Source organism: Mustela erminea, chromosome 8, assembly GCF_009829155.1.
Source record: "Mustela erminea isolate mMusErm1 chromosome 8, mMusErm1.Pri, whole genome shotgun sequence".
Lineage (NCBI taxonomy): Eukaryota > Metazoa > Chordata > Mammalia > Carnivora > Mustelidae > Mustela > Mustela erminea.
Window position 1 is genome coordinate 87,061,073 of NC_045621.1, and position 12,085 is coordinate 87,073,157.

At 38.9% G+C, this 12,085-nt stretch overlaps 1 protein-coding gene across 2 annotated transcripts in view; it reads right to left on the minus strand.

Annotated features, from left to right (window-relative positions):
• Positions 1-12,085, minus strand: part of ARHGAP15 (Rho GTPase activating protein 15) — a 601,111-nt gene that overhangs the window by 516,628 nt on the left and 72,398 nt on the right. For both annotated transcript variants that reach the window (XM_032356220.1, XM_032356221.1), the window contains exon 3: positions 7,036-7,104. In XM_032356220.1, the coding sequence (XP_032212111.1) occupies positions 7,036-7,104 (69 nt within the window). The remainder of the gene's footprint in view (positions 1-7,035; positions 7,105-12,085) is intronic.

Below are 12,085 nucleotides of genomic sequence, written 5' to 3' on the forward strand. Positions count from 1 at the left end.
TGTGCAAGGCTTGCATGGACATCCTGCCCTTCCCGCTTCCTCGGAGAATGAGAGAACATGTTGGGCTTTGGGGTTCTGCTGAATGTCTTGAACCGTTTTTCAAATGCTGGGTTTGGCAAAGCACAAGTTATGTGTTGCCAAATGCTTTTCCCCATCATTTTAAACCCCTGTGTATTTCAAGGGAAATTTTACCCACATGTCTCTGATTTATTTACCCCTAACTCATCAAAATGTCATCTTGAAAAAGCTGCTATTGGATGTTGAAGAACTCCCGTGGCTTTTTCCCTGAGCCTTTCATCTTGTAACCAGTGTGTTTCATTTGGCCTCCACCAAACAAGTCCAGGTTCCGTTTGGGAAACCGGCTGATGAGGGGACTTTCCTGTGTCTCAAGAGTTTTCCTCAGCCTTCTGGAGGCTTTTCTTGTATCCCACTTCTTGCTCATCCTTAGTTTCTTTCTTCTTCCCTAAGTTATATTTCTTTGTATCTTTGATTTAAATATGTTGCTCTTTCTTTGCCTGTCGTTGGAATTCAGAAAGGAATGGCCTTCCCAGTTCCTGTCTGGGCAATTTATTAGTGTAATTCAATTGTTTCGTTATAACCTAATTTTGTTCTAGGCAGTAAGGAAGAAAGCATTGCTCAATGTTAATAGCCTTTGTTGTTGGTGGTGTGTGTGTGTTCTTTTTCTCTACTTTAGACTTAAATGAAATTCAAATGTGAATGGGAGATGTTACTGTAACCTGTTTCTGTCTTTTAATGGCTTGTAATCTCCTTACCATCACCTTAAGACCCTTCATCATCTGAGCACTGCCTCCCTCTCCCTGCACCCCCCAACCCACTTCCCTTGTTCACTACATTCAAGTCTAGTATGGCAGTCTGGTAGTTTTTTGATGTTTGTTTGTTTTTTAAGATTTTATTTATTTATTTGAGGGAGAGAGCACAGATAAACTCCTGGGATCGTCACCTAAGCTGAAGGCAGACGCTCAACTGACGGAGCCACCCAGGCGACCGAGGAAGTCTTGCAGTTTTTTTTTTTTTTTTTAAATGAACTAATTTTGTTCTCACCTCCAGGTCTTTACATTTGCTTTTCCTCCTATTCACAACCTCTTCAAATTCTTTGCTTGACAAACTGTGTGTCCTGCAATCTCAATTTAAATGTCCCTTTCAAAGAGTGCTTTTAAGACTCCTTAATCCAGGCTAGGTTAGCCCTTCCTTCATGGGAAATTATTTTTCTGCTGCCACAGCATGTTTTGTAATTTGCATTTAAAGAATGATGCCTTCCTTTATTTGTTTAATACTACTCTTCATTTTTAGGTTGAAGGAATGAAATCTCCTCAAGAAAGGGACATGACTATCTAGTATGTCATTGCATACCACAAATTTAGCATAGCGCCTAGCACAAGGATGGCCTCAGTAAATACAGAAATTAATAAAGACACTTCTGTTGGATGAAAGGAAGGGCACAGGAAACAACAACCAGGAGATGGTTTCTATTAGATTTATTAAATTATATAACTTATGATTAGCACACTACCAACTTGAAGGTCTGGGAGGATGTTATTTCAGAAAACCTAATTTTATCTTACTAAAGTCAAATATTTAAAGTCTGAAGAGCTTTTGGAAATTTTGTTTGATTTTTTTTTTTAACTATTTAAGGAAAGCACAGCCTGATCAATAGAATTATTCCCCCCAAAGTGGCTGTCCTTTGTTTTAAAATAAGAAAACACTGTATGCTTACAATGTCTTTCATTCTCAAAGCCCTCACAAGTATTAATTAATCCACAAAATGATATCTGGCTCCAAAAGGTAGAATCTGAGACTTAAGGTTTATCTGCAAAAGCCTGCTTTGCCCCCAAGCCATGGCAACTTCCTGAGCTCTGTCCTACAAATCCTCCTAGCTCAGGAGGCAGCAGATGATTCTCTAAAACCTGCCACAGGCTTTTGACTCCTGCAGGGTTATCCATAGACTGTCTCAGACTCTTTTGATAAAAATAAAGATGATAAAAATTTAGCATGTTATAAGCACAGTTATTTTTGTGGAGCATTTCTTTCAGGGAAAAAGGGAAAGTGCCCTGAAAATAATGAGGTATCATGAACAGTTAGAACGTGAAATATACAAGATTGGGAAACAATTGCATATTAGTATATTTGACGTTTTGTGTGTAAAATCTTTGCTGCATTACAGCACTTGTTAAGCACCCATACGGATTCTCAGAAAATAATTTAGATCTCTTGCATTGATAGCATATGGATTTGTATACCATGTGGCATGAATGACGTCACCTGTCAGTGAACTGGGTGGTCTCTGCCATGAGATGTTAGACTCCAGCTAGAAATGTGTTCTTGCCAGTATTCAAAACAAATGCATTATGCTTCTTTTTAACCATGTTGATCATAATCTACTTCATTAAAGGGAGCATTGAGAGGTGAAGCCTGGCTACCGGAGAGTGATAGCATCTATTGGCGCACCGACCGTGGCAGATTCCACTTTTGTAAAGTGAATCATTTTTTCTCCAAGGGGTTAGATCTAATGAGATACTTTTGCCAGTTTCGCTTAAAGCCAAGGCTTCTCATGATTTCTAGAAAATATTCAGGGGAGTTCTGAAATAAAGGAAATGAGATTTATATAGCAAAAAGTGTCGGATATAAATAAGCTCAAAAATCCATATGGTAAAAATAATGAGTAATAACTCCAACTTAAAGAATTTTATTATTTTCTAAAATGTTTTAATGTATACTAGTGCATCTATAGTAGCTCATCCTGGTTGGTACTGTTAAGGGAAACTATTGTGAGACCCTCTGGCTGACTCCAGAAGCAATAGTGGGAAGGAAGGGGAGTAGTAGAGATGAAAATAAGGAACATACCAGATTTGTGAGAACAAATATGTGCAGCTAGGTAAAACTAATATAAATTTAGATTAGTCAGACACAAAGGAAACTTCATGGGTTTTGGAAAAGAATTCAATTCTTGGTGTGAATGGTAATGGATAACAAAAAGTTAAACAGGGGGGTGCCTAGGTAGCTCAGTTGGTTAAGCAACTGACTCTTGATTCAGGCTGAGGTCATGATCTCAATGTCATGAGATCAAGCCACGTGTCAGGCTCTGAGCTGGGCATGGAACTTGCTTGTAATTCTTTCTCTCCCCCTGCCCTTCCCCACCCAGCCTAGCAGGTTTCAGAGAATTTTTCTCATAGAGAACTTCTACAAATAGCAGGCATATATTTATTAACATCTGAAACAACAGTATGATTTTAATACACCTTTCATATCTTATTATTAAATCAGTTGACAAACATGTCTTTTCTGAGCAAGTCCTATTGTCGAAAACAATATAAGGAGAAGTATGGTGTAATAAAGGAAATACAGACCACGACCCTCTAATTTCTAAGCATTACAGGGTAATATACATGGAACAAGTATATTACCCATAAACTGAGGGTGAAAAATACAGAAAAGTGCCAAGATGAAGTAACTAATGGTCACAGAAAATCCAAGCACTCTGAGGGTAAGAGCCACGTCTTAATCATGTTACCATTCCTTGCTTGAGGGTATGTATTTGGTAGTAGATAATAAATAGGTAAATCAGGGACCATGAGAGACATCTAGAGACTTAATGTCACGGAGAATAAGAAGCTACTGAGTGCTTTGACAAGGAAAAATGAAGTAATGAAGGTACAGTTTCCAGAAGACCAGTGTGGAATTGCTGAGCAGCATCAGTGGGAGGAGCTTGGTGGAGTCCAGGGGCGGGCTGGGGGCTGCCATCAGAAGCATTTGAAGGCATGGGCAAGGATGTCCATTTAACCACAAAGAAAAATGTGGGCACCACACCCATAGCAGACAAACTGCTTTGGAAAATGGTGACTTGCTTGATGGGCCATAGGTAAAATAGAGGCTCCAAGAAAGTGCCTTCGAAGCCTGGATACATGCTTGTTACTCATAAAGAGAAGCTTGATGGAAAGGGAAACCAGTTTGGGAACAAGGTGATGATGGGTTCAATCTGGGAGAATTCACTTCTGCGATGATGAGGAGACCCAGAAGAAAAAATGACTGGCTAGCACTTCAAGAGATAGGATGAGATAATGCATAGAAAGTACACAAGTAGAGATCTGTGTACTATGAACTTGCAAGTAAAAACAAAAACCATTACCTGTTCCGTTTGTACATTAATTTAACATACGTTTACTGAGTTCTTACATGTCCTAACAAGTGTTAGACTCGTGGGAATGGATTTATGAATGTAGGAGATGGTACCCATGTTCTCACAGAGCATTCTAATGAAATAAAAAACAGAAAGAAATTGTATTATGCCCAATGGTTGTGAGTTCCATGGGGAAACTTGAATTGGGGTATGAGAAAAGGAGTCTCCACGGAAATGGTGGGCTTTCTTATTTGTTTATTTGTTTCTAGGGAAATTAGAAAAGACCTATCTTAAAAAGTGGTATTTGAACAGAGGGTCAAAGTAAGTGAAGGAATGAGTCTTACAAGTTTCTGGGCACAAAATGAATTATTTTGTACCAGACCGAGGAAAGAGCAGGTGTAATGGCCCTGTAAGAGAAGTAAGGAGGTCAGCTTGGCTGGAGCAGAGTGAACCAGGAGGAGAAGGGAAAGGTGAAGCCAGAGAGATAGCTGACACCTGTAAAGATCTGGTAAGGTGAGCCCTGCATTCATGTCAGCGTTTACCCTGGGAGATCCTGGAGGCCAGAGCGGAATTTGAATCATAAGTTAGTGACATGACCTAACTTACACTCTTACAAGATTCTTCTAGCTGTTGTTTTGCAAATAAAAAGTAGAAGGTGAGGGTGAAAGCAGCACATGAGTTGGAGGCCATTGCAGTAAATCAGGTGAGAGATGACACAGCATAAAGATAGTGAGAAGGGAAAGGATTCTGGATATATTCTTAAGACAGAGCAAACAGCTTAGCAGATGTTTAAGTTGTGAGAAAAATAAAGGAGGCATAGATGATTTTAAGAGTTATCCTCTTTTTTTTTTTTTTTTTTGGTAAGATTTTATTTATTTGTCAGAGAGAGAGAAAGAGAGAGAGAATGCACAAGCAGGGAGAGAAACAGTCAGAGAGAGAAGCTGGCTCCCTGCTGAGCAGGGAGCTGGATGTGGGACTCAGTCCCCAGAACCTGGGATCATGACCCGAGCCGAAGGCAGATGCTTAACTGACCGAGCCACCCAGGCATCCCAAGATGACTTTAAGAGTTCTGACTGAAGAACCTGGAAGAGTGGAATTAGCATCTAGTGAAATGGAGAAGATTGAAAGAAGCAAGTTTGGGAGGAAATCATGATCAGTTTGGGATATGTTAAGTTTGAAATGTATGTTACACATAGAAGTGAATATGCCAAAACCTACAACAACAGCTTTTAGAGCAGTGGTCCACGCTGGAGAAGTGGTTAGTGTAACACAATACATAAAACCAGAGCACTGAATAATACTCAGTGGGGAATAAATATAACAAGAAGAAAAGTTAAGTTGAGCTACAAAATGAAGATGAACCAGCAAAGGTAATGGAAAACAGGTGGCTGTAAAATTCATTGGAAATACATGAGAAAGTGGTTTACGCATGGTAGTCATATGAGGAAAATATTTCAAAGGGAGTTATCAGTTGGGTTAAATTCTGAGGTCTAATGAGAAAACTGAGACTTTACCAATGGATTTAGCAGTATGGAAGCAATTGATGACCTTGATAGGCGATTAGTGATTGAGATAAAAACCTAAATGAAGTTGGTTCAAGAAATAAAGGAGGGGGAAATTGACAACAATAAAAGAAGACAATCTTTGTAAAGAATTTTTATTCTAAAACAAAGAAAGTAATGGAACAATGGCCAGAGTGGAGATGGGGGATCTAGAACATGCAAAATGAAAGAAAATAAGAGAACTGAACTAGAAAAATAAGTATTTTTGTTGTTGAGGATGAGAAGGCCCAAAGATAATAGGGATGGAATAGTAGGGAAAAGAGAGGAGTGAAGTCATCTCATGCAGTATCCTATAAGCCAATGGAGACGGAAGCATGTTGGTCAATGTGAAATCTAGCAGGAAGGATAAGCATGGAATAAAGGGGTGTTTATCAAAAAGGAGTCACTAATAGAAAGAAGTGTCAGAACATATCAGGAATCGTGGGCTTATATGTTTTTAGGATATCTCTAATGCTTCATTCACATTATTTACAATGTTTCAGGCATCTTTCTTGTCACTAAGATACAACAATAAGCAAAAATGGAAACAAACAAACAAAAAAATCCCTGCTTTAGTGGGCTTAGAATCTACTGGTAAGGGATTAAACTTTCTTTCTTTCTTTTTTTTTTTTTAAAGATTTATTCACTTATTTTAGAAAGAGAGAGAGAGGGTGAGTGGGAGGAGCAGAGGGAGAGGAGAGAGAAACTCAAGCAAACTCACACTTAATGTGAAGCCCAACACAGGGCTGGATCCCATGACCCTGAGATCATGACCCAAGCTGAAAGCACAAGTTGGAGCCACCAAGGCTCCCCAGGATCAAATTTTTTCTTAAAAAAAAAAAAGTGTTAAAATTTGCAGTAGGCCCCAAATAATCTCTGCTTCCTATTTGTCACAGCCTTGTGCAGTTCCTTCTCCTTGAGTCTGGACTGGACTTAGTGACTTGATTCTGATCAAGAAGATGTGGAAAATTTGATGGGATATCACTACCACGATTAGGTTACAAAAGGTTTTGCCTTCAGTTTGCGTGCTGTGAAGAAGCTGCCATACTGGTGAAGCCCGCGTGGGACATTACTGAGAGAAGCCTCCGGACCACATTCCTGGAGGAACTGAACCCTCCAACAACCAGTAAAGCAGACCTTTCCCCAGTCAGACCTTCTGATGCGACCCCAATTCTGGCTTAAAGTTTGATTGCGATCTTTTGAGGGACTGAATTAGAGGACTCGGCTAAACCATGCCTAGATCCCTGATCCAAACAAACATGAGATAGTATTGTGTGTTGTTTTAAGCTGTTGAATTTGGGGATAATTTATTCTGTTGCAGTAGATAAATAATACAGTATTGCAAAGAAATAAACTTACCAGTTGTTCCAATGGAGGAATGACATCTTTCAAGGCATGCTGTGAATGATTCCTTCTGTGTCGGGATATCTGCAAAAATATTGGCATTAGATATTATTAGATTATTTTTCTCCAAAAAAAAAGCTATAAATGATTTTAAAGAGCATATCTTAATAAGAGTACACAGGTAAATAACCATATTAAGATTCATTCAAAAAGTCAAAGTAGATATAAAACAGAAAGTAAATGTCTTAGACATTAACTAACTTGAATAAAATGTATACTCAAAGATTGCCGGCTGCAACAATATCTTCTATTCTGTGTACTCTTCTTCCCATGTAACCTTGACACTCCTCTTATCAAGTGGTGGGGTTTATGTTCTTTCATTTCAAACCTGGGCAGAGCTTTATGCCTGTTTCAGTCAAAAAGTATGATAGACATAACACTACATGACATAATATTAGAGCATAAAAATGTCATGTACTTCATCCCTGTTTTCTTAGAACCCTCACATTTGGAAAATATTCACCATGTTGGGATGAAGCCCAAATCATCTGACACAGAGGGACCACAGAGAGAGATTTCATAGGTTTTCTGGCTATGAGACTAACTGAGGTTCTAGCATACAGTTAGTATCAACTGCCAATCGTACGAGTATAGATATTTTCTGATGGTTCCCTCTGCCGGCCATTGAGTCATCCCCAAGCTTCCAGTCCCAGTAGAAGCCTCAAATACTGTCTAGTAGAGACAAGCTATTCTTGCTATGTCCTATTTGAATTTTTGACCAGATTCTGTAAAACATAAACAAAAAATCATTGTTTTATACCTTCACATTTCAGGATTATTTGCTATGGAACAAAATATTTAATGTTGAAACACCTTGTGTTTAAGATATGATGTGAGCTCAGCTTTTTCAGAGTCAATACTCTATGAATTTTCATGTCCTCTTCTACAAATATATTTACAAACACAATAATCAATGGATTAGTGTTTTTGGAACAAAATTTTTAAAATGCCTATTATTGTCTCTGCCAAAGAAGCATCATAATCTGATTCTATAATAAAACAAAAAGAGAAAAAGAAGGAATTTATAATGAAATATTGTATTGTTTGATAATTTAAAACAGAAGCTCTAATTAATAATAGTATTTTACTAAACAGGAATTTTCCAGTATGAAGGGGGGACAGGGTAAGGTGGAAGGAAGACACGAGAGGTAGGAAAAGAAAGAATAAGAAAGAGAGACTGCAGGATGAGTGTAAGGTACTAAAGAATAAAGCAGGTCAAAAACTGTCTAGAAAAGAACTTTGGATGCCCTTGACTCTGGTTACTGGCACATGTAACTGACTGAAGGGATTAAATCAAACCCTTTTCAGGTTTTGAGAGAATTGTATTACCAAAGAAACGAGAAGCCTGGCCTCAAAAACCTGTGACTCTAGACAACCTTTGAACCCTGTATTTGCTCCACAAAACCTCATTGTGAAGGCAGTACAACCTCCAAGGGAGCCATTCTCTTCCAAGTTCACTTTCAATGTGGCCAGTGGGGGATGACGGGGAAGGAAGAGCCTCAAGAAAGGAGAGCCAGAAACCTTGGAGAACAATGGACATGGGGAATCATTCTGGAAAGGAGAGCCAGAAGAGCCAGGAACTGACTCTGCTGCGAGGGCAGAGGTCTCACAGGGCCTGCCCAGCAAGGCTTAATAGTCATTTGAGTCAAGTGACGGTTGGTTCCGTTTATTTCCTTTACAAATGAGGGAGTGTTTGCAGTTATCAAGTTCTCATTCTACCATTGTCTATTGGTTGTAATGGGAAAAACAGAAGAGAGAACTCATTTTTCAAGTTCTAAACCTCTAACCCCCTGGAGAGAAATTGGTGTGATGGAGAAAGTTATTTCTCTCCTGTTATTCTGCTATTGGAGTTTAATGTAGTAACTGCATGGGACTTTGGGTGATCTTCTTTGGGGAGGCAGATAGATGTATGTCTAAGTGTTGGAAGACAGGTGCAAACTGATCTATGGCGAAGGGATCAGGGGGGACTGTTGCAGACCCTGATGCCTGCTCACCAAAATGTTGTCCTTTCTCCAGGGCATGTATCTAGACTGCATTTCTCAGCCTGCCTTGCAGTTAGGAGTGGCCACATGGCTAGTGCAGACCAACGGGATACGAACAGAATCAAGGAGAAGCTTTCCCCATTCAAAACTATTAACCAGTGAGTGTTTCCCCTCTACGTTCCCTCCTTCCTCGAGTACTGGCTGGAAGTGCACACCGAAAAAGGCCCTGCAGGAGGCTGAAGATGCGAGATGGAAGAAGACTCGGAATCCCCATGTGCAGAAAAGCCAAACATAGGCCAGGAAAATGCATTTTGTTTTATTCTGTAAACTTTTTATTTTGGAATAATCTTATACTTAGAGAAAAGCTGTAGCAAGCACAGAGAGTTCCTATAGAAAATTTCTTTCTGACTGTTTTGTAATGTGAAATAAAATTCTAGGGCGCCTGGGTGGCTCAGTGGGTTAAGCCGCTGCCTTCGGCTCAGGTCATGATCTCGGGGTCCTGGGATCGAGTCCCGCATCGGGCTCTCTGCTCAGCAGGGAGCCTGCTTCCCTCTCTCTCTCTCTCTCTGCCTGCCTCTCCATCTACGTGTGATTTCTCTCTGTCAAATAAATAAAATCTTTTAAAAAAGAAAGAAAGAAAGAAAAAATTCTCTTTCTTGGAGCCATTGTGTATTTTAGAGAATTTTACAGCTGCTAGCATTACCCTAAATAAAACAACCATAGTTGATCTTAATTCATGTTGAAATGAAGGCGTATATATGTGTGTGTGTGTGTGTGTGTGTGTATTTATATGTATATTCACATATATATACTGGGTATTTAAACCTTTTAAGGAACTAGGAATTTATTTTGTACTGTAAGACATTTGGAACTTACTTCTCTTAACTATTAGTTATTAAAATAGGCTTTACTATCTTCACTGAAAATTTAATATATATGTCTTACATTCAATTTACAAGAGTAGAAGAATTCTGGGATTTTATTTTTTCTTGTTCCATTTCTCTGAAACTTGTTGGATTTTCAGTCTCAGGTTAAAAATCACTCTCTCAGCATATAAAATACCTCAGGCTTGAGAAAGTAGTATCAAGTAATGTCTCCACAGCATTGATAAATAAGCACCTGGGCATTCACTTGTGTCCATCTTACCATCCTTTCTATGGCCAAACCATGCCTTCCTTTGTCTTATCATTATTAGATATTGATGGGTATATTGGCCCACTAGCCTTTAAATAGTCTCTTCTTGTCAGTATAGAAAGTTTTCCTATTAAACAATGTTTTAAAATGCATTAGGTATATATTACCAGAGGCACAACAGATGATTCTAATTGATGGATGTTTTCATTATCATTTACACAATCTAAAGGTTTAGCAGAAAAACTTAAAACACAAAGCCATTCGTTAGTGGTATGAGTACATTCTCCATTAAAATAGAGTATAAATAATGTAATTAAATAAGTACTATGCAGTGTGCAAGATGAGGAAAAAAAAACTCCACAAACATAGTAAGTGAATGAATGAAATTTGGGAAACAGATTTTTTTAAAGATTTATTTATTTATTGTTTATTTTAGAGAGAGAGAAGGAGAGTTCATGCACGTGTAGCTGTAGAGGGGAGGGGTGGAGGGGCAGAGGAAGAGAAAGTCTCATCAAGCAAGCTCCACATTAGATCTGAGCCTGACTGGGGGTGTGGGGAACTCCATCTCACTATCCTGATATCACTCTCCAAGCCATAACCAAGAGTTGGACATCCAACTGACTGTGCCACCGAGGCAACCCGGGGAAACAATTTTTTTTTTTTTAAAGATTTTTATTTATTTATTTGACAGAGATCACAGGTAGGCAGAGAGGCAGGCAGAGAGAGAGGAGGAAGCAGGCTCCCTGCTGAGCAGAGAGCCTGATGTGGGACTCGATCCCAGGACCCTGGGATCATGACCCAAGCCGAAGGCAGAGGCTTTAACCCACTGAGCCACCCAGGTGCCCCCCGGGGAAACAAATTTTAATGAGAAGAAATCAGAACAGAAATGACCAGTTACTGAGCACATGTTTATTTCACCTTTAAAAGGAACGATTGGGTCCATGGTATAAATAAGAATTTAAATTAAGAAATGGCACAGTGTTACTGGCTGTTAACATGTACTCAGTGCCTATTATTTGCCAGGCACTGTTCTAAGTATTTTGCATATATTAACATACTTAATTCTCATCCTTTATCATAAATGTAGAAACACAGATACAGACAGTTTAAGTAACTTTGAAGATCCAGAGCTAGTAAAAGGCATGGGTGATTTTTTTTTTTAAGATTTATTTACTTATTTATTTGACAGAGAGAGATGACAAGTAGGCAGAGAGGCAGGCAGAGAGAAAAGCGGAAGTAGGCTCCCCACTGAGCAGAGAGCCCAATGCAGGGCTTGATCCCAGGACCCTGAGATCATGACCTGAGCAGAAGGCAGAGACTTTAACCCTCTGAACCACCCAGGAGCCCCAGCATGGTTGAAAATTAATCAGAATCTAAACTTTCAACTATTGTACTTTATTGTTTCACCAACAATATAATGTATATGCATAAAGGCAGTCATTACATTCTTGGGGAACTCCAAAGTTGAGATTATCTGCATGCATAAGGGGTTACTTCTGAGAAAGAAGTTTGAGTCAAACTTATAAATTTGTACACATTTACACAGGAAGCTAGAAATCAGGTTTCAAATCTGTTATGAATTATCTTAATTTTCCTTTAGGGAAAGTAATATTGCTGATTATTCCTAAATCAATAAGCTAGCCAATCTATCATGTTCAACCAAGTTATGGAGATGCAGGAAAAAAGAGAACTTTCATCACCTGTCTTTGCTTTAATGCTCTTCTCAGTTAAGCATTAGGCACAGAAATGTGTTATCATGCCAAATCAGATTACCCTGAGACTTATGATTTAGGAAATTCTGAATCCAAATTTGCTTAGTTGTGTTACATGGATATCAAGAAAATTTAAGATATATCAAGAGAGCTGTCTTTATGTGATTTACTTAATTG